The sequence below is a fragment of the Pimephales promelas genome, chromosome 25 (genome assembly GCF_988280905.1).
Source record: "Pimephales promelas chromosome 25, fPimPro1.hap1.1, whole genome shotgun sequence".
NCBI lineage: Eukaryota > Metazoa > Chordata > Actinopteri > Cypriniformes > Leuciscidae > Pimephales > Pimephales promelas.
In genome coordinates this window covers 16,637,353-16,665,194 of record NC_142793.1, presented here as the reverse complement: position 1 = coordinate 16,665,194, position 27,842 = coordinate 16,637,353, and the positions used below count along the sequence as shown (strand labels likewise).

Below are 27,842 nucleotides of genomic sequence, written 5' to 3'. Positions count from 1 at the left end.
TAATGCAGCCTTGGTAAGCATAAGAGACTTCTATATAACACTACTATTGCTTCATTTCTTCATGTAAAACTACACAGCCAATTGATATGAAAACACGGACAGTCTTATGTGACATTGTAATGATTTCTGAACTGTTTGACTGAATTAGAAAGGGAAGCAAGAATCGAGTTTTTCCTGATATAACCCCTTTGAAACATCACCTGCAGTTCTGATCTGATGATGTCCGAGTACACTCTATGGGTCAGGGCTCTTATTTTTCGGTTGCCAGATAGATCCTCTTCACTGCTGCCAGAAAGCAAAGTATCGTTGGTCACTGAAGGGAGAGAGAAACAGAATCAGCTTCAGCTATGATTTGGGTCACATTCATCGAGCAAAGGTGACTAAAACATTGAAGCGGCAAGATGGCGTTTTAGGCAAAGGTTGTCCAACAAATAAACACGTACTTTGAGAAAGGGCCAAGCCTTCCTTCAATTTTCTGTACTGGCCCAAAAGAACATTGAGTTCGTCTATGTGGCGATCCTAGAGAAACAAGATGGAGTAAATGTTCAGTCCATCAGCAAACTACTGGAAATGTTACAAGTTGCATGTTGCTTCCTGCAGATTTTGTTAAGAAATCCAAGTGCACAGATGCTGACGTACCTTTTCATTATTGGCAGCTATCAGCGTCTCCATTCCAGTTTTTAACCGCTGTAACTCTTGATCTGGAACATAAAGAGAAAAACTCAATTCATATGCATTTATGGTAAGCTACTTTTAAATTATGAGTAGCGTTACAGCATTCAATATACTGTAGTTAAACTAGAAGCAAGCCACACTGTAGAAACTTAAATGGATATCTTTCTAGATATACATGTATGTATTTGCTATAATTCTCAATTTAATCAGAGACACATTTTTCGGACAAACAAACAAAGATTTCTAAGCAGACAACATAACATTTGAACAGGAAAATTGACACCAAATACAATAATAAAAACTAAAAAACTAAAATGCCCCCTGATTTGCCATACAGAAACATAGTAATGTGCAACAGATTTAACTGAATATTCCTCTATGCAAGAAAAACGTTTATGACAAATCGATTCAATAGAATCAGACTTTGATTCACAAGAATTAACTGAATCTTTCTGAGCTACAGTCAGGCTAAAAGAAACCGCTACTTTTAGTTGGCGACTACTCAAAACATAATTATGGTGACATACTCCATTTAAAAAACACACAGATGATGTTGAGGTAAACCAGCCCTCTACGAGAGACAAAAAACAGCCACCTTGGTCAAGCGTCAGTCCAAAAAAGCTCAAAGACATACTGGTCTTTCTGAAGGTTTGTCAGGAGAATTAGCAGGCAGGTGAAAGACTCTTTTAAAATAAAAAGTGTGTACATGCTTGTCCAGGTTGATGCATGCTTTTTAGCCAAGCAGTGATTTACTCTGAGACTTCATAGCAGAACCTCATGCTTAGAGAAAAAACTGACAACATGATACTGAACCTCATCCTGCAACATTAACCTTGTTAGAGCTGGCTCACACAACCTCAGCTAAATCAGCAGCTAACCAGCTACCATGTTACAAAAAACAAAAAAAAAACAAAACAAAAAAAACAGATTTATTATTATTATTTATTATTTAATTTAATTTTATAATGTATTATTATGTTATTATTATTATTGTTTATTATTATTATTATTATTATTATTAGATAATCATTCATATCACACATATTCATTTTTAGTAAATAAATATAATATATTATTACAATAATAATTACATTATAAAATATATTTTCTATTAACAGTTTTAAATTATGTAAAACTGTATATTCAACATGATAAATGGATTATAAATAAAAACAGTAAACTATATTTTATAATATAATGGAACCAATGTACTTAATATACATTTTTTATATTATATTAATTTTTATTCTATACTTTATTATGATATATATATATTTATTAAATATATATTTAACATCCCATGTAATAGGATTATATACAAGGATATATACAAGAATACATATATATTCAAGGATTTCAAAAAACTAAGTCAAATATCACTATAATATAATGAGGCCGATGTACTTTATATGCTCTTATATATATATATATATATATATATATATATATATATATATAATTAAAAAAAAATATATATATATATATTTATTAGATTAATCGCATGCAAAATAAAAGTTTGTGTTTACATAATATATGTGGGTGCACTGTATTTGTCTTATCTAATATATATATATTAGATAAGAGCATATATATATATATATATATATATATTATAGTATTATGCTCTTATATAATATATTATGTTTATATATATATATAATTAAAGTATTCATAATATTTGTATAATTATGTAGTATTTTTAACATATACAAATAACTACATATAAAGGTCTTTTCTCCCACTAAAATGACTGCGTAAGACTTGAGTCAATACATTCACTACTGAGGTGTTAATAATTGCACAAATTATAAGATTAGCTGCTTAGAGCTACAATGAAGAATGAAGTTCAGCAATATACAGTAGCTGTGAGGTGATTAGTTGATTCAACATTTCTTTTCTCTGAACTGGCCATGGCCCTAGCCCTACATAAATAGTAAAGGATGAGTTAGCTCATAGACCCATGGGAAAGCAATGAGTGGCTGCAGGGTGTGACGACAAGCATGAATCAGACACTTAACAACCCCTCTGCGCACGCACACACACACACACACACACAGGTAGCCACTGAGGAGATGTGTGCGACAGGCTTGACAGCATGCCAGTGTACATTAGCCAGATTGACAGAGAGACTCTGAAGGGCAGTTGAATCAAGCTGGGGTACAGCATGAGAGGATCTGAGACGTTGATCTGAAATGTGCGCTTACGTTTGTCTCTCAGCTTTTTCTTATACACTTCCTCTACAACAGGGAGCGTCGAAGACCAGAGGCCACAGTGATTACCAAAAAAAGCCACATGTTAGTAATTTCAACACTCACATGAACATTTTCCAACACACACACACCGTCACTCCCATGCAGCTAGTTTTTGGTACTTTCCACAAACGGGGAACATTTTTAAGTGAACTAACCATTTAATTTTTATCGTATAAAACACAAGTAATTTAAACAAATCAGGGCTTAAATTTCAGGCCTGTTTTTGTTGCCTGTTCATGGAAAAGGCCATTTAGTAATGTAATGTTAAATTATTCTGGGTTAAGGCCTTGTAGCACTTCAACAACCGTTATGATTTAATCTTCTTAGACGTACCTCTCTCTGTGATGTCATTGTTGATGGTTCCTCGGGACAGAAGCTGACTCTGTAGACACTCGATTTCTGCATCTTTCGTAGAAAGCAGCTGCTGGAGTTTGGCAATCTCAGTCTAACAAAAACGAAACACTTTAGCAGATTAGCACCTTTCAAAAGATGGTGAAAACGTCAGAAAGACAACAGGGCACACATTTTCCAACATTATGGTGGATATTCAAAATGGATTTAATCACATTAATGCTTTTTGGGAGAACACAAGAATCTAACATTGACAACACAAATGTGACAGTCAGGCACAACAAGGTTAAACAAGGATATAATAACCTTCACCGTTTTGGGGGGCGAAAAACGGCACTTTCACACATAACACTCACTAAATCATCACAAAACAGAAAGAAAAGTAACGAAACCACACAACCAAGCAAACACTTTCTGTGTTTGCAGCATATTGATACCATTAACGTACAACCATTCAAAATGCCAGCAGAACTCCCTAAATATGACTTCCCAGAAAACACAAGCAGCTATGCTGGGATTACAGTAGGCTACATAGTTGAATAAAATAATTTTTTTTATTTTAAACATTCTAGCAAGCACACAGATTTTCGACTCGATTTACATCAGCTTGAAGTGATTACATGTACGTCATCCCCATCAGAAGTTTGAGACTGGCTAAAAACTCTGGCAGCAGACTCAGAGGATACTAAATGCTCAAATGTTAGCAAATAACATCATCAATAGCACGATAAATAAACATTGGTGTATCTATATGGTGAGCGAATCCGTTTATATCGCCATGTTGAATTGCTCAACCCTCATTCCCCAAGACAGACAGACCCAACAATCTGCTGGAGGATGTAGTCATGCATACCTCAACTAATACGCAAATACTCAAACATACACATGCTTCTTCCATCAATGAGCACGAGGCTAACACAGATGGATGATCTCTAGTAGCCCATCCACTCATACGGTATGCTTGCCCTAGATTGCTTGCTTCCACACATAATGTGGTTTAAAAGATTGCCACTAGACCATGTAGAGCTCGCTCTTGAGAGCAATAGTAAGCGGTCTAAAAAGGTCAACATTAAGTTAAGAGCTGGGGATCATGAAGCTGCAAGATTTTCACAAAACTACACAGTGCATGCAAAAAGCGTGTCAACAATGGACCAAGTAAATCAATTACATAAATCAGGGGCGTTCAATTTTGCTCCTTGGAGGGCTACCTTTCCTGCAAAGTTCAGCTCTAACATACCACCCTGAAAGTTCCTTAAGACCCTGATTAGCTGGTTCAGGCGTGTTTAAATTGGGGTTGCAGCTAAACTCTGCAGGATGGTTGCCAGGATTAAACGTCCCTAATCTAAAAATATTGTAAGTGGAAGAGGGTTCAAGAGACACAGAGACTGGGGTTCAGACTGGGAGCTCAGAGAGGCATAACAACCAAAGGAGTGGATATTTTCAAGGAACCATGAAAAAGCTCGATTGAAAACGTAGACCTCCAAGTCCAGAGTTGAAAATGTTATGAAATCGAAAATGGCACTTCTTGAAGCAAATTTGCAGCCTTCATTTTTTTTAGTCTCCCTGTAGTCTACGAGACATTATGGTGTCCCATTTTGTGATTCAAGAGGGTACTTCCCATGTGTCTTCAATGAACCTTGAAGGAGTCTATAGCAATCTCTATAGCGGTGTTATCCAGCTACGCTACATTAAACTGTGGACGCAAGTACTGAGGGTGCCATTTTTGGACAGGTCCATCATCACCCTCTCCTTTGTGTCATACTCCTCAGGGAGGATGGCAAGGGATAAGGAGTGGGAGTTGGGTTAAGCACCTGAGCTGTCCGACAGCGCTCCTCCCAATGCTGTCGTTCTACCTGAGTGTGCTCGACCGTGAGCTTCAGGGTAGAAAGTTTGGTCATGAGCGACTGGTAACAGACATGGAGGGAATAGGTGATAGAAAGCTGGAGGAAGAGAAAGCAAGAGGGATGTTCATTATGCTGAGAGCTTAAGAATTTGTGAGTGCAATGAACTAAAGAGTCCAATTAGTATGCATAGAATAGTTAAAAGATCGAAGAAAGAAGTTGCATTGAGAGTTTGCATTTGGGTTTAAGCCAATATGGCTAAAGAGACTGTTAGTAAATGCTGATGGTTCATGATGAACAAATCAAAACCGCAAGAGCAACAATTGTAGACTGAAGGCTAACAGGAGTCCAGATTAAATATACAGCACGTTACCTTTGTGGCTTTGAGCTTCCTCTCATATTGCGATTTCTCTCCTTCCAGTTCTTCAACTTTGCTCTTAAAAAGGCGAAGCTCTTGTAGCAATGCCTAAAGAATGAACAAAAGCAAAGAAGAAAAATCACACATTACCTTTTGGTGGCAAATTTCCTACCCCTTTGGCAGCAGCTATCTAAGGTACGGAGCCCCTAAATTGACTTTGTAGAAAAAATAAAACCCCAAGATTTACTTGTACACGTGGAAAAATATTCTTGCGCACACTCGAAAGTTCCAGGGGCTTTTCCCATACGAATTTCACTTTAGGGGCTCTGCACTAAGATCATTCGGAGGAGAGGGTTTGGACTGACCCATGAAACCCACACACCGTGCAGTTAAATACAAGAAAGCTCCGGAAATTCCTGGGAAACCTTGTTTCTTAAAACGATGCCTTGGCTCCTCAGAAACTGACAGAACTGATCAAGGAGGAAACATCTAATAGGGTCACCACTAAGCCCACAACCCTTCTGGAAGCTCTCTGGAACTACTCAGCAACCGTTAGCGTTAGTGAGCATCAGTCATGCAGGTTTAAACCCAAACTAACTTTCATTCATTCATCAGAACACACAGCAAACACCAATAACCATGAGATTCCCACAGTGGAGCCCACAGACACACTGGACACTGTAGGAAGAGGCAGTTAGTAGTAATTCCTGTTGGAGTGTCCAAAAGTGAGACGGGGGAATGGTTATGTTTTAGGGTAGAGCAAAGCGGTAAAAGAGGGTCTTGAAGTAAATCCACCATGTAATGGAGGATCTGCCTACATTCTCTCCTCCGCTTCTACAGCGGCAGCTGCATTCCTCAGCGTCCGAGGCACCAAGGCCCACATCGGGGCTCTGGTCGAGAGCCTCGCGCGTGCTACTGTCCCCCATGCTCTCCAGGGCCCTCTGCTCCTGAATGCGATTGCTGATTTCCTCCTGGAATTTACACATCTGCTCCTGTAGTTCACTAATTAGATTAACCACACTCTGAGAGAGCAAAAACAAGAAAGCCAGAAAAAGGAAAATGTTGATCAGATTTGGAAACAAAATTATGAATAGACATAGATGGATTTTGTGATTAATCTGGGTTCTCTGAAAAGGCATATTCATTCTTTGGCTTTGTGGAATTGAAGCCAGTTTTAGTATCTAATAAGTCACATGTCCATTAAAGACAAGTTTTTCCAGGGTTAGGTTTCTTGGCCTTGTGGAGTTATTTTAATAATATTAAAATCTTAAAACACAAATTTTCAAACTGTCCTAGAGTATATACATATGCTATACACCACAATAGGATTGCCGTTTTATTTTTCTGAAACTAAATGTAGTGTTATTTCCATCAACCAATGTATTTATTAGCACTGTGATATGAAATGGAATTTTTTTTTTCAACCTAAATCTATAAAGTCTATACATTAAAGGCATTCAAGTGAACCCCTCTCCATGTTGCCAGAATTATATGTACTTTTTATGTTTTATGCTTGAAACAATGCCCCTTTGTATAAATAGTAAAGGTGATGATGGGACCAGCATTGTGACCTCTTTGCCAGAGTAAATAAGTTAACTGACTTACTAATTTTACAGAATGGTCTCTTTCTGGGGACCAAGCTACTTTATTTTCTGAGACAAAATTCAGATGCTTGTGATTAAAATAAAATACTTTTTTGGACAACATGGGGAGTAAATCTCTAATTCTTAATCAAAACTGAGATATATAACAGTACTATGCACCGATTACGAGATTTAACTTCAGCCACGAGCATGTTAATGTTCGGTTTGTTTTTCACTTGAACAAGTGAATGATTAGTCAGACTAAAGGCCAATTTATACTTCTGCGTCGAGGGTACGCCGTAATGTGCGGCGTTGGCTACGCACGTAGGCGACGCCGTGAGCATTTATACTTCTGCGTTCAGGTCTTGGTTGCTCTGCAGTACTGCTCCGAAACGCTAGTTGGCGGCGGAGAGTTTTAATGTGTTTAGATTCCTCGCGGCTAGGTTACTACAAGCAATAGCGATTGAAAGAGAGCTGATCATGTTGGAGTTGGAGCTTATAGAGGTGGAAAAACAGTTCACTTTAGTGAAATTACTAAAACTGAAAGGCAGAAATGAGAGAAGACGTCGGAGGAGATACGTGTGGAAATCATAGACAGTGGTGGAAATGCGTAGGAGGAAATGCGATGATACCAAGCCGACCAATCACCGATCTTGCGGTCCGCGTCGTCGCGACGTGTAGTTACATTTTTGAGGAGGTGCGCGTCAGGCGACGGCGAAGGGTACGCGCAATGGGACGCGTCTGTGCGTATGCTACGCCGTACCTACTGCGCGCACCCTACGCAGAAGTATAAATTGGCCTTAAATGCAGTCAGCCAGAGGAAGTTTCATATGATATTCCCCATTGATGCTAAAGCCGATGATAAGGCACACGTTCCACGCCTATATTTAGCTCCATGCTAAAGGTTTGTGAGTGGGGGAGATGTCTGTGGTGAAAGTGTATGTGACTGTGGTATGTTCAAAGTGAATTTCATCCATTCTGAATGGAGCCTTGCAGCTGTCACCTTTGAGGCCAGTGTTTGTTGATGCAACAAATGCAAGGAGAGCTCAGTTACCCCAACACTAAGAGTGTGAGGTGACGCTTCAAAAAAAAAAAAAGAATGATTTACAAAATTTAGTCATTACCCAGAAAACCTAGAAATTGAATTAACCAGTCACAGATTATGCACACTATTTTGTAATAAGCTAGATTTGACAAAAATGCGATTAATCTCCCCTTGTATTGAAGGCCTAAGTTTCCTTAGCTATGTGTCCAGTATTGTCTATGTTAGCGTCTAAGGTTAATGTGGTTGTTTGTTTTCACCAGGGAGTATTCGGTGTAGATTTAATAAAAACTGTTTTGTTTCCCTATTCCTTTGATTATGCGCTACAGACACAGCGTGACAACTAAGTTACAGTATCTGTTTGTTTTCATATCATATCCATATCTTAGTAGTTTTTTTGACTGCTACATATTTTCAAAATCAACTTGTCTAAAAAATGTCTAAATATTAAATGTAAAATGTATGTGCGGTGCCCTAAAAACTGAACAAGCTACATGCATTTCAGCTGCCATTAGCAGCCTTTTCTTTCCGTTTCACTTCATTTCTAAAGGTGAATGACACCCATTGCAGATATGTGTTAAAAACCGTGTGTGTGTGTGTGATGTGTGCTGCTGAATTCTCATCAAGACAAGCACTGAGCACTTCTGTCGTCTGTCATTTCACGTTCATCAAACTGCCTGTCACCGTCTCCCATTTAGGCCCACCGCATGCTTTTGTGTCTCTACCGATTAACATCTTCCTTTAACAGTGCATTGCCTTTTTGGCACTGGGAGCATTTGTGGGACATAGGTTTTGAGTGTGTGTGTGTGTAATTGTCTGTGCATGTGTGTACATATCGTTAAATCATGTTTCTGTAAGCACACTGTCAGTGTGGAAAGGCTGAGTCTGTGTGATAGCCCCACTCAAACGATTGATGAAGACATAACAATGAAACATCTATGGGCTCACATTTCTTCCCATTTTATCATCTCTTTGAGTCCTTGGTATACTGTACCCACCTGAAATATAACACCAGCAAAATGTTCACATACTAATAAAAAAAAATAAAAAAAAATATAGACAGCACTCAAAGAGCTAAATATATTGAGATGAGGATACCCAGACAAATGTATATTCATTCACTATGAAAATTCCCATGATTTTAAGTTTCTATTCATTTCAATGATTATAATTTGCTCTGTTTTTTTGCAGGTTTTCCCATAGCTGTGGGAAACCTGTCCACTTGGTGTCTTGGAATATGCTTTGAAAAAGGAACCTTCCAATTTTCAGTCAGGAAGCCAGAGATTTAGTCTGTTCAAGAAAAATAAAGCTCAGGACAGATGCTCTTTTAAAGTGTTATGGTGTTTTTCTGAGTCTCTGTTTAGTCTGTTGTCTATACACAGGGTGTACCTCGGGGAGTCCTATAAGTAATTAGGTGTTAAGAGGTGATAAATCTACAGGATCCACATATACACACACTACAACATAAACATGCCACCATGACTTCCCTGTCCTCTAGTTATGTTTCCATGTGCCATTTGGAAACATCAGATTAAATATCAGCTCATATTTTGAGCATGTTTACTGTTCTTGTATTTCAAGATTGGGCTCTTCATAACCACAATATATATATTGTCAGATATCAGATTCTCTTCTTTCCAACATCGCACTTTTTGATTAATATATTTATATATTTATAATATTTGAATATATATTAATAAGTATTAAACCACACATATACTGACATGGCTGATTTCTGTGTGTGTGGTTTCAATTGAATTAGAGCCAACAGGTGGACAGCAAAGACACAGGAACAATGAAAAAGGCGATTATAACAATCTCTTAATCAGGACACCTAAACCAGTATTTCACTTGTTTAAATGTTCACTCACAAATTAATATATATATATATATATATATATATATATATATATATATATGAGAAACACACCACACAACTTATAATAACAATATTCAGTTTTTAACATTCATACTTAATAAAGATGAAATTAAACAAAATATAATTATTATATAAAAATATGCCTTGCCAACTAACTGAAAACAAACTAAAACCTAAAATCTCAGCAAAAATAATAATAATAATAATAATTACAAATGCATTTAATAACATTAATAAAATTAAAATGTACAAAAAAATGAAATAAGAAATACTAAGAAATATAAAAATCTATCCAAAATCAAAATATTAATAAAAACTACAATAATAAATATTACATTGACAGTACATTAGTTTTTGCTTTAAAAATAAAATTGGTATCGAGAATTGTGAAATGACTGCATACAATATATTGTGACATCCTTACAAGACAAGCAGGAAGCAAACAACTATAGGATTAAACAACTATAGGATTAAAAAGAACAATGTTAATATGATATTATTCAAGTAACCTCATATAATGGATGAACCTGTTGCCCTGTATGAGCCGTCAGTTTGATAACGTACCTCGGCTTTATGATGTTTGTTCTCTTCATCTATGTGGTTGTGTTCTTCCTCCATGCCGACAAGCTTGAGTTTCAGATAAGAAACTTCATCCACCAGTTCCAGTTTCTGCGTCTCCAGCGAGGTTCGGCTGAAGAGCTCCTAGAGCAGACGCACACATGTTAGCGAACACATGGTGACACACAAACACACCCACACAGTTGTACTGTATACAGTAACAATCCCACGGCACAAGGTCGGCTCCTCGTTGCTCCACTGCCCAAGTTCTTTCACAGAAACGCTTGGCCAAAGCTAAGCGCCGCTAAATATACACAAGCAATGAACGCTATTTTTACTTCCTCACCCTCTCTGGTGCCTGTATGTGAGAAAGTCAGGAGGGCCAAAAGAGGGAAACATCGTTTCTCAGCATTCCTGATACGATGGGCTAAATTCAGCAGGGCTCTGAGAACCTTGGCTTACCAGCGTTTTAAAAAGCCAAAAAGGTCACAAATAATATGTGCACATAATAACCCCCAGATATCAGATGAAAATATCATGGTACAATAATCAACCAATCACATGGCAGTTGCTTCAATGCATTTAGGGGTGTGGTCCTGGTCAAGACAATCTCCTGAACTCCAAACTGAATGTCAGAATGGGGAAGAAAGGGGATTTAAGCAATTTTCAGCGTGGGATGGTTGTTGGAGTCAGACGGGCCGGATATTTCACAATCTGCTCAGTTACTGGGATTTTCACGCACAACCATTTCTAGGGTTTTTAAAGAATGGTGTGAAAAGGGAAAAAAAATCCAGTATGCCGCAGAAGAGCAATTTTGACTGAAATAACCACTCGTTACAACCGAGGTATGCAGCAAAGCATTTTTGAAGCCACAACGCGCACAACCTTGAGGCGGATGGGCTACAACAACAGAAGACCCCACCGGGTACCACTCATCTCCACTACAAATAGGAAAAAGAGGCTACAATTTGCAAGAGCTCGCCAAAATTGGACCGGTGAACACTGACTGAATGAAAAATGTTGCCTGGTCTGACGAGTCTCGATTTTTGTTGAGACATTCAGATGGTAGAGTCAGAATTTGGCGCAAACAGAATGAGAACATGGATCCATCATGTCTTGTTACCACTGTGCAGGCTGGTGGTGGTGGTGTAATGGTTTGGGGGACGTCTTCTTGGCACACTTTAGGCCCCTTAGTGCAAATTGGGCATCGTTTAAATGCCACGGCCTACCTGAGCATTGTTTCTGACCATGTCCGTCCCTTTATGGCCACCATGTACCTCCTCTGATGGCTACTTCCAGCAGGATAATGCACCATGTCACAAAGCTCGAATCATTTCAAATTGGTTTCTTGAACATGACGATGAGTTCACTGTACTAAAATGGCCCCACAGTCACCAGATCTCAACCCAATAGAGCATCTTTGGGATGTGGTGGAACGGGAGCTTCGTGTCCTGGATGTATCAGTATGGGCCAACATTAGTATGGGCCAACATTTTAAAAAATGCTTTCAGTACCTTGTTGAATCAATGCCACGTAGAATTAAGGCAGTTCTGAAGGTGAAAGGGGGTCAAACACAGTATCAGTTTGGTGTTCCTAATAATCCTTTAGTTAAGTGTGTATGTATATATGTATATATGTATATATATATATATATATATATATATATATATATAATCATGTAAATATGGTCGACCTCTTCCATATTTGTTTATTAAATAGTTTGGCCAATTTCTTAATACCCTCCAAAAAAGATATTCAAGTCAGCAGATTTTGTCTGGTCTCAGTTATGCCTCATACTTCAACCAGAATTACACATAAATGCTCTAACTTAGCATAGAAAAACGCACTTACGCTTCCTCTTTCACAGTACAACATCTCCTTTCTAGTTCCTGAAGCAGAATTCAACATTTCATGTCATTCTAACTATCAGAAAACTCGGACAGTTACAATAGACAACAGATGGTGAGTTCATGTCTCCAATATATTTCTATATTTCTAAAATCCATATTCTCTTAATTAGCTGAATCTAATAGATGTGTGAATGGCAATCGAGTCCCAAGCATAGTGATGATGGGTGAAAACCACTGAATGCAACACAAACATCCGTGGTACATTGATTACCTCAGTTCTGGGAAATACAGTGGACATGAGTCACAATCACCAACCAGCAACACACTCTATCATGCAATAGACCGATTAGTCAAGGTAGTGCCAGATTTACTTTTTTTGACAGAAATGACAACAAGGCTGCAAGGGTTGAGAACTGTACTGTTGTTTGCAACATAGACCTAATGATTGTTTCACTGACAAAAGTTTACACAGGCAAAAAAGAAAAACTTTCAGCAGACAAAAACTCCAAAAAACGGTTTTAAAAGTTTTTAAAAATTGTGTGATCTAGGACCTTTAGATCAAATGCTAAAACATGCTATTTTTCCATTATTCAGCCCCTTTGACTCCAGGGCCCCTCACTGTCCACAACAACATACAATAAGGCCTTTGTCTCCAGTTGTTTTTGATTTACTGGATAAGGGGATTTTTCCCCCCTAAAATCTACGTTCATAAAATGTTCAAAAATGTCCATGGAGATGGAGTTCTAAGATTTTATTAATTTAAATGAATGTTTCACATCTTAAAAAAACTCACTCCATCACTCTATATAGTCTTCTACTATCTATAAATCATTATTTAAAATATTCTTCAAGTAATGTTAAAGAAAACAGTCATGTCTAAAGCTGTGAGTTTACTTGCACTATCAAGAAAGAAAAACACAGTCTGTCTTTATCTCTCCATCTCTGACATTCCATCTTGATATGATTGTTAGCAAAGCATTCCTGTTATGGAATCCTTAACGTGATCCCAGAAAAAAAAAAAATTATATATATAAAAAACTATAAAAATATTTATAAAAATATAAAAAAAAAATTCTTCATGCATTAAAACAATATTTGGAAAAACATTATATTACAAATGTATTACTGTTATTTACATTATAATGTAACTCATTTATAATAATTTATTTAATAAATAACTTACTGGCAGAAATCCAAGTAAAAAAGTGTCTTAAGTGCAATGAAACTGGACACATTAATCATTTAACCTTTTGTAAACATTGTAACAATGACTCAAATCAGTTCTGTCAGATTTAAAAAAATAATAAAATCCCACAACGGAACCCACAAATAAGCATTTATCAATGCTAAAGGAACATAGCCGTTTCAAAAACAGTACTTTGGAAATGATTACTACACAAATACAAGGAACAGTTGCCAGCAAACAGCTACTAAACAAAATGGCTAAACAAGTTTGATAACAAACCCACCGGTTTAAGGCAGTTAATCATACAGCAAACAGTAAAACATGTAAATCACAGAGACACTCTTGGATATGAAGGTCTGAAGGTGTCATAATGCCAGGACTGAGTAAACCACATGCATAAATCAAACACACTAAAAAGTCGGACCATTTAATCTGAGTCAGGTCTACACAATTACAACTGAAACTGTTGCAAAACCATAAATTGCTCAAATTCAAGAAGGTAAAAACTCAACACTCCAAAACAGTTTGTCAAGTAAAACCAGCAGGTAGAACATTCAATCATTTTCAACTTCCCTTTCTTATATTCCTCTGATTTCTGCTTGAATCTGAACGTAAAGCTTGATAAATGGCAGAAAGTATACAGTCTTACCTGCTGGAGCATTTCCTCAGTGGAAATGAGTTTGTGGTGATGTTCTTCCAGGGAACTTTCCAGATCTCTGATCTTTTCTCCTTGAGCTTCAACCTGGTCAGTGAGTACACTCACCTAAAACCAACAGACAGCAGACAACGTTCACTCAGGCTAACCTTGAAACCTGGCCAGAGTTTCCCTCTCAGTCCCACCAACAGGTACTGTATGCTAATGACGATTGCAACACACAGTGAACTCCAAAGTCTAAACAGCAGAGGAATGTAATCCTTAAAATGTGTACATCTGGCTTAAAAACGACCATTGCTTAGCCTTGACACACAGCCATGCTAACATGTGAGCCTGCTTGAGTTTCAATTGTTTTGAAAGTGTCCTTTTGTTCAACACCAACTGAAGGACTGCCAACCAGCAGGACAGGTAAAAGGAGAAGAACAACACCTTGAGGGCATTAGGAGCCAATCATGTTCATCAGTGTTTTAGAGCTCGAGACAATCCACCAATCAGAGAGCAAGAAGGGCGGGCATATGGAGATAAGCAACAACTTTTGACACTTGCTGCAGAGTTAGACAACCTAACTTCTTAAAGGTGAAGTGTGTCATTTTGTAATGGTAAAATACATTCTTATCCCCCTGTTTCATGTGCTGGGACAACTACAAGTAACTTATTTATAGGTTGACCTGTGGCTATGTGGTGGTTTCAAAACATTGCAATGTTTGTTTGTCAAGCAACTTGGAATGGATGATCAAATTGTTTGGAGAGGAGAGGTTTGCCAGTATTTTCTAAGTAATTGGACTTTTTCTGCTTTTGAATAGTCTGTTAACAAGCTTGCTAGTTTAGTGTAAACATTACCATAAAGAACAGGTTTGAGCTGATAATGGCTAAACTCACTCTGTGGTGGCTACCATTGTGACTTATCAGCATGTTGAGTAACACCAACCCAACCCTGTAACCTTTCACCAGATTGTCCCATAGCTATGTGATCATTGACCAACCCATTGTGTATTGGACAGGGAGTTGTGTCACCCTGGGCTGGAGCGCGCCAGTGTCACATGTCTATTCGTTCACAGAGACACCACAGTCCCCTGGTTTGACCCTGTGAGGTTTTACAAGCATGTTGGCTAGTTGTCTTCTCATTGTGTTGACATTGTTACTATTATACTGAGCTGAAATGCCTTGGAGGCTTTAGTGAAATATCTCACCTGGAGAACCAGAGACTCTTTGTCCCCTTCTAATCTCGCCAGCCGTTCTTGATAGGTTTCATTGTTGCTCGAGGACTGGAGGTTAACCTGTGGAGACACACACATGCATATGTATTTTTACATCAGAGATGCCATTTTATCTCTTTAAGTGCCTGTTTTCCTCCCAAATGTCCCCTTAATGTAGGTTGTTTCAAGTTGGACTTGCTTTGTGGGGACATTCAGCTCACATAGCAAAAACTGAACCACACACAGAAACTGAACGTCAACAGAGAGGAGGAGCTAACCTGCTTATCCAGTTTTTTGGAGAATGAATGGCTCACCACCAATGACAGAATAACTACTTCAACGAAGAGTAGTATACAAGCGAGCCAAATGCTTTTGAGAGTTGTAAAGGTGTTAAATGGCACGTTGGCGCCAAAAATGAACTGACAGGTTTGACGTCCCTTCAATGCAAACGCAACAAAGGAGCTCATAGCAAATTAATGAGGACATTTACATAAAAATGGAAAAAGAAACATGTTGATGTGCCCCAGGGATGGATGGATGAGTGAATGGATGGATGATACCAATTTAGCATAACAAATTATCATAAGCTGAAAAAAAAAAATAAGATTAGATAAATCTTCCGTCCAGTCTTCAGACTATATCAGCAGAAAACATGCCAGTAAATAAATACACAGCATGCAAGATAGGACACTGTCACTTGTCAGCACTAAGCTAGCACTTGCCACACAGATAATCTCTCTCTTTTAAAAGCTTCTGCTGTGTCCAGGGCTGTCAATTCCTTCTGAGCGCCACAATAAAGCTGTCTACTCAGGTTTTAGCGGCCGACTGCCTGACGGAGTAACAGGGTTAAGCCTGTCTAAAGGCAGTGTTTAGTCTTCACACATAGGCTTTCACTGCATAGTAATTGCAGTTCACAGCAAATTTAAACCGAATGTTCATTTATTTCCTGGGAAACAGGCAGAAAGAAGATAAGAGTTTTATGTGATCTCTTTTGATAGTTATGTTTATACAACGGTTCTTTCTGGTTCTCGAATCTGATTGGCTGAGAGCCTTTTCCAGTTGTGCATTATTCGTTTAACCAATTGTATCATTCCACTTGCGGCGACTGTCATGTCGAGCAAATCTACCATATTTTTAATGAATACTACTGTAGTTGTGTCACTAAATGTAGTTTTAAGAGTTTTTTTTAAGCGAGAACGTAAGGCACTAGAGGCTCCGGTATCGTGAATAAGTACAGCACAAACTCTCGTGCCTTATTGCTTACTTATGCAACGGTTAGTTCCAATCCTTGATTCTGGTTGGTCAATGGTTGTGTTAAAAATCTACAATCCCGTGAAGAACTGTGAATGATTTAATCGGATGAAAAAACAATGGATATTAATATAAAAAAATAAATGTAAATTTTTTAATTATGTATATATTTAGTCATTTGAGAGCATAGGGAGACTGCCAATTCCATATTTCGCAGTGCTTCATGAGGCCGGCCACTAGAGTTCTTTTGGTGTAATTTGTCTATTGCATTTCTCTGATTGGTGGAGATTCTCTGCAGAATCATGGATAATGTAGTTTTTCACCAAGAATGTCGCAGTTAAACAATTACAGTATTTTAAAAATTTGATATAATGTAGGCTGATGGTTTCAACAAAAGTATTTACCATCAATTAATAACCTCGTTGATCTTTATACCATAGTCTAGGTGAATATTTGATTCTGATTGGCTGCTTTTTGGCGTAAACAGGCAAACAAAGTTCGGTAACGCTTCCTTTTACTGAACCGTACTTACAGTGTACTTACCTAGAAAGTACTGGCTAATATAAGGTAAGTGCATGGAACAGGGGTAGGTTCAGGGGTAGGTTCAGGGTTACTACTAGTTATTACCCAGTAATTGTAGTTACTAAAATAAGTACATAGTATTTACATGGGTATCTGGACTGTAAAAGGAAGCGTTACCCAAAGTTCTTGTTTGTAAAAGCTGGACATCGGACAGTTCACGCCTCGTCGCATCCATTAATACCTGACAATGGACACTTCGTAGGGCATTAACAATTGCATAATTTATCATTAAATATTATTATCATTAAATAATTTAACTGTTAACAAAATTAATCTTCCATAACCTGACTGTTACCATTCAGTGGCACTAGTCCTTCATAAATCACACTTTAGCTTTTAACCTGGAAACCACAACCGTAAACATTAAAAAATAAACAAGAATTTACATTTAACTAAAAAACCCAAACTCAGAGAGAGCAACTTTGCCTCATTTTTTAAGAAGTCCACAACACGCACAATCTCCAGTTAATTTAACCTTTAGAGCCGAGTTCACACACAGAGATTCATGATGCTCTCTAGAGCACCGTTTCAATTTATTACCTCACCAGAGAGATGTTTATAAGCAAGACAACCCACCAACCCTGGAATTTCCCTATTTTCATGTAACCACTGCCTGTTAACAGAACTGTAAAGGCCTGACATGACTTCAGAGGAGCTCAGAAAGAAACTACAGTGATTATTATTACTCCACTGTCCAAGAATGTATGACAATATTTAGAGTTTTACGATACAAACCCTCCCTGTAATAGTGTAATGCACTCCATTCCTCTTCTAAACCTGCATTTTTTTTTACAGTTTTTTCTCATGGGGAATAATTACTGTAATTTGTCTCTTACTTTGAAATGTAATGGTTGGTTAAGTTTACCTGGCTTACCGCATAGCGTTTCAAGGCCTTTTGCACTTCAAGAACAGGTGTGCATGCTGGTGTTGTTCATACCCCAAACTTGAATCTGAATTTAACTGCATGATTTACGACCACTAAGAATCAAGTGTTGTGTCAGTGAATGTATTTTTGTGTGTGTTCAAGGGCATGAGCTCAGAATCATTGAAGCTGGACAGGATAAAAAGCGCTTTTGTACTATTGCAAATCACAAGCTCCCGGCACACATCCACACCAGCACAAAGCAGCCTGACGTTTTGAACAACAACAAACAGTTCTACACAAATCCAACCACTCTATATCAGTCTGCTCATCCAAGACAAAGTGCAAGTGCAACAGAAACCGGCGCATCGTTCACGTCTCTCGTATCTGGTTTGTATTACATACAATTTTAACTTATGCCAGGGATAAAATAGGGATATATTAGTTATCTAAAACTAAAATAAACGTTAAACTGAAATAAAATATTTTTACAAATTAAACATTTTATTTAATCTAGTTCCCAAAGCAACTTTTTAAAATATTCATAAAAACTAGTATCTCAATGATACTAAAATAACATTGTCCTTGTATCACACTTTTTCATCGCGATTGTTGTGAAAATCACCTTCAAAATCACTAATATTGATTGTTTTGTACATTTTAGGACTATTTTTTTCTTAGTGGACGCTTTAAGATAATATACAGGTAAGATTATCAAATATTTGAAACTCAACTCATATTTCATAATATATATATATATTGCAATAATGACCTCTTGACTGTGCATCCCTTTCATATTATATCCTGCTTAAATAATAATAATAAAAAACAGTAAAAAAGAAACGCTGAATGTAAATATCCATAAAAGTGGATAACTTGCAGTAGAAAAGCATGACATTTCAACCTACCTTTTTAAGCCAAGTGAAATGCTTATAAAAGTCAATTTTCTCTTCCATGCTGAAGGCCCATCTCGACCCGTTATAGTAAGGGAGCGACTGCAGCAGCAGCAGGCTGAGATCTGAGCTTTGGGTTTCAATGAATCTGTGTGCCTGTTTTACAGTCGTCTCCTCCTCCTCCTCCTTATATTGGCTGCTGAAGACAGGAGTTCCTAACATGCTGAAGCAACTGCACAAACCTCATTTCTAATGCCAGACGTCTGCCCAAGACCCCCTGCGTCTGATGTCCAGCCAGACACTTAGAAGTTCTGTGTGTGTGTGTGTGTGTGTGTGTGTGTGTCAGATGCAAAACATAAATCCACAACTTCCACTTCCTGATGTTACATACTACAACACACAAACTTCCTTGTTCACATGTGAAAGTCTATATATTTGTTATATAGACTTTCTTTCAGCCTTTTTCTTTTGTCTGTGTGAGACAGTGGCTTTAATTAAGTCCAATGCAAGTCTGAACCGAAACAAGCCAGTGTCTCAGTTTAGCACAAGAAAAAGAGAGAGGGTGGGGGGGAATTTAAAGGCACACTGCCTTCCAGTGACCCTGTATCCGGTGGAAGACATCCATCCATTTCTGTGTCTTTTTAACTTTACAAGCAACCCTGCTGTCCAGTTGTCTCCTTTATAGACAAACACAGCTGAGGCAAAGACTGTGCAGGGAATGACAAGCACAAACTAGCCTGTTTGGTACAAGTTAACAACATAATAACCTTGTGATCTTGTCAGGCCTTTAGCTTACATGCCCCTATGTACACTGCTATACACTATTATATAATTAACTTTCTTAAAGAGCTAAAAAAAGGTAAATCATCATTTAAAGTGTAGTCACTCACATTAGCAAAATTGCATGTGGAAATTGTGCATCCATTGTCAACCACTCACACAGAAGACAATTTTATAAATGTGCTAGTCGCTCTTTGGATACAATTACGATTCATGGAGACCGAAGTTTTAAAACAAGTTTACAAAAAGCATTGTAAAAGTACACACCATCCCATTCAAAATGATGTTAAAAAGTAGTCTTAAGTAATCTTACTGTAAAATACTGTCTTCGCAAGTAAAATTGAAGAATTATGGTATAATTAATGGCGAACAACAGTAAAAGGACATTTATTGTGACATTATATATAAATATTTGATATAAAATTTAGTTTCTTCTTTGTTATCAGTATAAATATTTGTATTGGTATATTTGGGTGTTTTTTCTATTAAAATATATGTTATTATATTATATGTTTTTAACTAATTTATTTCTTTTTTTACAGTGAATTGGTCTATATGGCTAATACACTATATTCCACGCTTTCTTAAGTCATATGATAGCTTTGTGTGAGCAAAAGACTGAAATTTAAGTCATTATTTCAAGATTCTGACCAATTCATGAAAGAATCATTCATGCAGATTTAGCGAAATGAATCGACTGATTCATGAAATAAACGTGCCAAGAGTAAAGAGTTCAGATTCATAAAGGTTTGGAATGACATACGGGTGAGTAAATGGTTAACTATCCACATAAGTCAAAAATATATCAAAAAGTCATAACTATCAAACAAGTACAAAAAAAAAATATAGAAAATGCTGCAACATTTAGTATGGGCATGGAGATGGCCATTAAACCTTCTTCAAGTATCGCCTCGCTCGGAGCGTTTCCTGTTTGTGTCATAGGGTGTTGTGTAAGAGTGGGGATACGGTCACCGCATGGGACTCTTGTCAAAAACATTAAATGAATACAGCTGGAGTCAGCAAATGACACTGGCTATTTTGCGCAGAGAAACACTGTTTTGCATTGTTTGTTTTTTAAGCTTTACAGTGAACTTTCTCCATTTTAAGACAAAAACAACTACATATTCATGAGGGAGGGATGGAGGCTGTGATTATGTCAGCCATCAAGCATTATTAGAGGTTCCACCCTGAGATCAAGCACAGATGATTGGGTCTTTATTAGTGTAGCACACAACTTATCCAGAGCTTTGCGAGTTCAGCTGCACCTGGCAAAGTCTCTGATCCTGACAGCTGCGGAGCTGGAGACACACCAGACACACGTGCGCATACATACATAAACAAGAGTAGACATATTTTAATACTATCAAACAGACACGCTTTACCTACAGCGGCTCAGACAGGTCTCAGATCAGGTTATAAGAAGAACGACCTCTCTTATCTCTTTTCTGCAGCTGCCACAAACATTCCTCATGTGCATGTAAACACAGGCCAGATACGGCGTGTAAGAACAAAGCGCAATGCGGTTCCTCTAATGCGAACGTCTCACTATCGAGATTTGATCGCATTTCCTGCACTGTTTTTACCAGCTGTAATAAGGGAGCATGTGTACTTGATCCCACTTAGAGACACAGATCAGAGGACTGTTGTGTTGTAGAAGGACCCGTACGAAAGCCCATTTAGATTTAACATTTACGCTAGGGTTTGCGTACTACTGTGTGCTTGATGTGAATTTCATCATCAGCACAGTATCCACAAACTGAACGAAATCCCAGACAGATTTTTCCATCTCGCTTATGCGCTTAGATTTTTATAGCACTAATTAGTTTGGCCACAAGGTGGCAACACTGGCGGATAACAAGAAAAACAAACTAGATGGAAACGACCATAGAAACCCATGTTGACTAGTTTGTCTGTGGAGATCAAGAGATACTCATAACTCTAGTTTAAATGAGTACAACGACATTTTTTTTTTATCACTAACGTTTTAACATTTGGAGAAAAATAGCGCAGACAGTGGACAAGCATGAATCTTTCTAGTGTGTGTAGCACTTTGAAAGGCTATGCATTTGACTATACTTGAACTTTAAGGAACACATTTTTAAGGCAAAAAGGTCCATTGTCTATCATCAATATAGTAGCGATGTATGTCAAGGACTTTAGATATTAAAAAACAGTGAACTTATATTATTTATGAATGGGAGAAAGTGCAACACGCAATATGGCAGAATAAGTCCCGTCTTCTGAATAAAAGAGCCAATTGCTGATGGATAGTCATTGCATCACTGCAGTTGTCGACCAATAGAGTGGTTGCAGCCCTCAACTGGTGTTGATGTTGTCATTTTGTGTTTTGTTCTGATGCGTCACCCTCCACTGATCTACCAATCACGGAGTCAGTAGTGTTGCGGCATTCGGGTTGCCAGCTCTTCTCTAGTTACCACAGCTGCAGATGCAAACGTGTCGGAATCTGTTAAACCCGAAATACTTTGTTACAAAGTCCGAAATAAATAATTAACAGAAAAAAACCTCACTGTGTTGGACTCGTCACTTCGTCACGCAATTGGAAGCTTCTTGTAGCAGCCTATTCCTGCTGGATCCTGCAGCATATCTGGCAACCTTGAGTCATGAGGGAAGGGGGGATACAGCCTAATTTGAAAGTGATTGCAGTACCAGTTTTGGCCACAATCTTGCATACAGCTCCTTTAAATCCAAAAGCCTATGAAAAATGGGAATGCTAACGGCCAGTGGGCCTACAAAGTGACGTCATACCATACGTGCACCAAACTTTATGCGCTTTAACGGTTAGCGTTGTAAGACATGCACTTAGAGGCCAATTCACCCTGCACGACAGACGCCAACCAATGAGGACAATCACTGGATTACAGTATGTCACTTTTCAGACATTCCAAGACCCGATAAATGCTGATTCAACATGTTCAATCAGCAAAAAACGAGAGCCAGCCAACACCGACGTGTTGCAGACACTGATCCGACAGGACCAGACAACCTGTACATGTACATTGGCTGGTATAGCCTGAAATATAAGCTGTTTTAAATGCAAAAATGAGTCATAAGAAACAGCATTTATGGGACAGTTCATGTCAGATTGTGTTGTTGATTTAAAAATTAAAATTCCCTCATTCAAGTTGATAGACTTGGTTTTGGTTGCCCGAAATAGCCGCTCGGAGGAGTTGCAAATATGATAGCCGAGTAAACGGACTTTCCTTAAAAAAGGACTTTGATGAAGCGCAGTCACTTTCAAACCAATCACGCAACCATCTTGAAACTGTAGTGAAATCTGCGAAGGGAAATCTTCAGAATTTTCCATCGTGTGGATTCTTCTGACTGAACTTTTCCCTTGAAAATTTGGCATGTGATCCCTGCAAAAACACGGCCCTTGACTGATCTTCGAGCTCCGCCAACAGGTTGCTTAAGCACCTTACATGGAGATGTTCTATGTTAGTTGACCAAGAAATCACCACAGGCTACTGATGAGAATCATGTGCCGCAGCATTTCCATTGGGATACACAAATAACAGTATAATGAATCTTGTGACTGTTTTTGCCAATAACAAATGCCAGCAAAACAAGAAAAACACTATTCTGAGAAAGCAAGAATGCAAGCATTGCCAGGTTACACATCAACAAACTAATGTAGTTGCATGAGCAGAGATGACAGCTGAATACTCACCCTAAAGGAGATGAAGCGGAGTTAAAGGTGAATGAATAGATTTTAAAGCAAAGCAAAAGCATGAGTGAAGAGAAAGGAGAGAATGGTTGTGTGGAAGGAGGAATATGAAGGCAAGAGAGGGAGAGGCAGGAAGCGCAGCCCTATCAATGTCTCAGAGGGGATCCGAACTCTTTTAAAAACATCCAAGGAACATACACGCATCGCATACGCACGCAAATGCTGGGCCAGAAACTGCCTCTGGGACACGTGAGAAAAGACCCTGTAATAGGCAGAAGTTTGCACTTAAAGGGTTCGTTCCGTCAACAATGAAAATGATCATAATTATCATTATTTATGCATGTAGTTCCAACGCTGTAGGCTGTTATTTTTTCATTGGAACACATAAGGAAAGTTTTAAAAATTCTTTCAGTTCTTTTTTCAAAAAATATATAAAAATGTTTATTATTATTAATAATATTTCTATGTAGAATTTAATTATTCATAATGGTCAAAATTTATTTATATATTTATATCTATTTATATTTTTCATCTTAAAAATACATTCGTTTGTTTCCTTAACTAGGTTACTCAATAGAACTAAATATACTTTATCCTGTTCTCTTGACCCTGTATTGCCTTATTGTGTTTCACTGTAATTTGTAAATTTGCACTCCTGTGTTTTGTGTACTTATTTTTCGCACATTTTTCGCCTTATCTTGGCCAGGTTGCCATTAATAAATGAGATTTTGTTCTCAATCGGCCTACCTGGTAAAATAAAGGTAAAAAAAATTACCTTTATTAATGTTAATGTGTGTGTGGGGGGGTATATATATAAAATAATATAATTTATATTTATTCTACTTATGTGTTTGACAGAAAATGATGACAGAAGTTTCATTAATGGATCATTGGATAAACTGTCCCTTTAAGACCCAGTATAGCTGAATTGTCCTAACACTTTCAGGGTCTTTTGTTGTTTACTATCATGTCACCACATTTATATACATTTACATTAAAAAGGTTTTATGTCTAAAACATGACAAATGTCATCTGAAAAATGCACTGTGTGTAAATATTTATATAAAGTAGAAAACACTATCCAAAACACTTGAGGATGGCACGAGACTAAACAGAGAAGCTCAGAAAACATCAACCCTCCAGATGTAAGGATTGTTCATGAGTTAGTTAAGGGTGAATGAGTTGAATAAGTTAGAACTTCCGAAGGCTTAAATAAACCTGTATGAAAACTGTCCATGTTTCTTGGCGGTATAGATTGGTTATTATTTGCTGTTGCTTATTACTGCTTCTGCTGCAGAGCCAGTACAGGACTTGCTACTGCCAATACATACACATACATCAATTATCCATTGTGGATCTATATAGGTGGAGCTGGGGAAGGTGGCGGTTTTCGGAAAGTGTGCTGCAACTGTGAAGGCAAATGCTGACCAAGTATTAGAAGGTTGAGCTGTGAGCTTATTGGCTACTGACACAGCAGGAACCAATCAGCTGTGCCCAATAGAGAATGATGGGATTTCAGGGAGATTGAGTTACGGGTCTACGAGCCTGAGCCATTTCAAATTTCATGAAAGAACTTTGTTCTCAGCGGAACATAAAATCAACTATTCCAACATAAAATCCACATTGATTGTCTGGGCTTTAACTCACAGATCCTTTCTCCAGCCACTCCATGAGGCTCTGTGCGGTGGTGCAGGGCAGCTGGGAGCGCAGTGACTTGCGGTCCTCGTCCCCGACCTGCAGCTCCAGTGTCAGTCTCAGCTCCTCCGCCAGCTGGAGAACCTGCAGGGGCCCGACACTCACAGGAGAGCCCAGGTCATAGAGCCCATTACTGAACTCCACCGCAGCCTTGGAACCTGCCGTCAGAAACATAAGGTACACTAAATAAGAATCCACCAAATGGTTCAATGCAATTCTTCTTTATTTCCTCCTCATGTTGCATCGAAACAGTCAAAATGTCTTAAAAATTACTTTGAAACAATTTCAACAGTAAATTTCACAAATAATTGCAAAAAATAAATGTGACTAAATTAAAGACTGCATAATGCAGGGTTACTATCGTTAACTAAAACTAAAATTATTAAAACATTTCTGTTAATTGAAATAAAGCTGAAAGAGGAGAATGGGCCGACTGGTTCAAGCTGATAGAAAAGCAACTTTGACTGAAATAACCACTCGTTACAACCGAGGTATGCAGCAAAGCATTTGTGAAGCCACAACACACACAACCTTGAGGCGGATGGGCTACAACAGCAGAAGACCCCACCGGGTACCACTCATCTCCACTACAAATAGGAAAAAACAGGCTACAATTTGCAAGAGCTCACCAAAATTGGACAGTTGAAGACTGGAAAAATGTTGCCTGGTCTGATGAGTCTCGATTTCTGTTGAGACATTCAGATGGTAGAGTCAGAATTTGGCGCAAACAGAATGAGAACATGGATCCATCATGCCTTGTTACCACTGTGCAGGCTGGTGGTGGTGGTGTAATGGTGTGGGGGATGTTTTCTTGGCACACTTTAGGCCCCTTAGTGCCAATTGGGCATCGTTTAAATGCCACGGCCTACCTGAGCATTGTTTCTGACCATGTCCATCCCTTTATGGCCACCATGTACCTCCTCTGATGGCTACTTCCAGCAGGATAATGCACCATGTCACAAAGCTCGAATCATTTCAAATTGGTTTCTTGAACATGACGATGAGTTCACTGTACTAAAATGGCCCCCACAGTCACCAGATCTCAACCCAATAGAGCATCTTTGGGATGTAGTGGAACGGGAGCTTCGTGCCCTGGATGTGCATCCCAAAAATCTCCATCAACTGCAAGATGCTATCCTATCAATATAGGCCAAATTAAACCTGTATAGCAATATTTTAAAAGAAATGAAATAAAATGAATTACCATGAACAACACTAATTATATAAAAACAAAAACTAAAATAATACTAAATAGTATGTCCTTGTAAAGTGTACTCCAATAATCATTGTATTTATTCAAATCATTATTACAGTGTAAGTGAAAAAAGACTGCAGGAAAGATGCACCATCACGCTATGTCATACATCATCACATCACATTACCCATCACCCACAGCACACCGCTGCAGCCACGTGTTGACTCCATCAACACTTCCAACTGTCCCCATCTGGATACTATGGAATGAGATGGAACAAATATACAGGAAGCACCAGAACATCTGGAAACCATCAGGATTCTATAACACTTTAAAAGTCTATGATGACATCGCACCATTTTTTAACAGCAGAATCACCAATAAGAACAAAGAGAGACACAGCTGACAACTGGATAGTGGCCACAGTCTCATTTTTTACCTTATGCAATTGCCAACACGTTATACAATTTTCCATTAGTTTAAAATCAGGTTTGTATCGTTTCCATATGTCTGCTAGCGTGTGTTTCCATACGTCTTCTGCTGCTACAAAGAATATGAGACCAAAATGTGCATAGCCTAAATGTTTATATAAATGCGCAATTTGTGCATTCAGGCGCAAGTGTTTTGTTTGGCTGAGAGCATGAAATGACCTCATTGGTGGCTTTAATGCAACCAATGAGGTCATTTCATACTCACCCCTCTCACAAATATTCCTTAGGTTTTGATAATCCAAAATAACCAAATAAATAAAAAACACCTAAAATAACCCAAATAAAACAAAAATAGAATAGAAAAACACCTAAAAAAATGAAAATCACCTAAATTAAGACAAAATGAATGCTATTGGAAAAGAGCTTTTAATCAAATAAGGCTAAAATGCAAGATGTTGGATCATCTTGATTGTAATTGAAATGTTTCAACTGCCACCAGCAGGTGGAGACATTTCAAGAAGCATGAGAAACTCGTAGAACAACAGTCCTTCATTGTCATGAGTCAGTTCACTCAGCAGACCTGAGGAGACACAACATGCCTGTGGTCAACTCTCATCACACCCTCCTATTCTTAACACACACAGACAGACACTCATTTAAAGCCTAGATCCAGGATTAGCCTCACTGTATGACATTTGATTACTAAACATTAATGGTTTCAAATGATTTAAATTCATATGCAATTGATTTATAAGCCAGTGCTATTTAGAGTCCCGCATCTGTAATATTTGGCACATGTAGCCTTCATTCTGTGCAATTATAACTCATGACATGCAGGACTACTCAGCTAATAGACTATGCGTGGTATGCAATCCATATCTTATATCACGGTATGAATAATTTTACATGTATGCTAACATAATCTCATGTAATTTGAATTTAAATATTAAATAAATAAATATGTAGTATTTCCTTATCGAGTCCAAGCTGTTTTGCCTAAATGTTAATGGTAGTATGACCTGACCTTAGGTTACGAAACTGA

At 38.0% G+C, this 27,842-nt stretch overlaps 1 protein-coding gene across 9 annotated transcripts in view; it reads right to left on the bottom strand.

Moving 5' to 3' along the window:
- Nucleotides 1–27,842, bottom strand: part of ppfibp2b (PPFIA binding protein 2b) — a 52,752-nt gene that overhangs the window by 12,808 nt on the left and 12,102 nt on the right. For 3 of the 9 annotated variants that reach the window (XM_039647911.2, XM_089127548.1, XM_089127549.1), the window contains exons 3-13: nucleotides 25,127–25,332; nucleotides 15,421–15,507; nucleotides 14,225–14,338; nucleotides 10,546–10,683; nucleotides 6,296–6,499; nucleotides 5,493–5,585; nucleotides 3,261–3,372; nucleotides 2,880–2,912; nucleotides 640–701; nucleotides 444–519; nucleotides 201–313 (exon numbers count right to left, since the gene is read on the bottom strand). In XM_039647911.2, the coding sequence (XP_039503845.2) occupies nucleotides 201–313; nucleotides 444–519; nucleotides 640–701; nucleotides 2,880–2,912; nucleotides 3,261–3,372; nucleotides 5,493–5,585; nucleotides 6,296–6,499; nucleotides 10,546–10,683; nucleotides 14,225–14,338; nucleotides 15,421–15,507; nucleotides 25,127–25,332 (1,238 nt within the window). Of the gene's footprint in view, nucleotides 1–200; nucleotides 314–443; nucleotides 520–639; nucleotides 702–2,879; nucleotides 2,913–3,260; nucleotides 3,373–5,492; nucleotides 5,586–6,295; nucleotides 6,500–10,545; nucleotides 10,684–14,224; nucleotides 14,339–15,420; nucleotides 15,508–19,029; nucleotides 19,250–25,126; nucleotides 25,333–25,803; nucleotides 25,861–27,842 lie in introns of those variants that run through there. The other 6 variants (XM_039647908.2, XM_039647909.2, XM_039647914.2 and 3 more) reach the window with 5 other exon arrangements.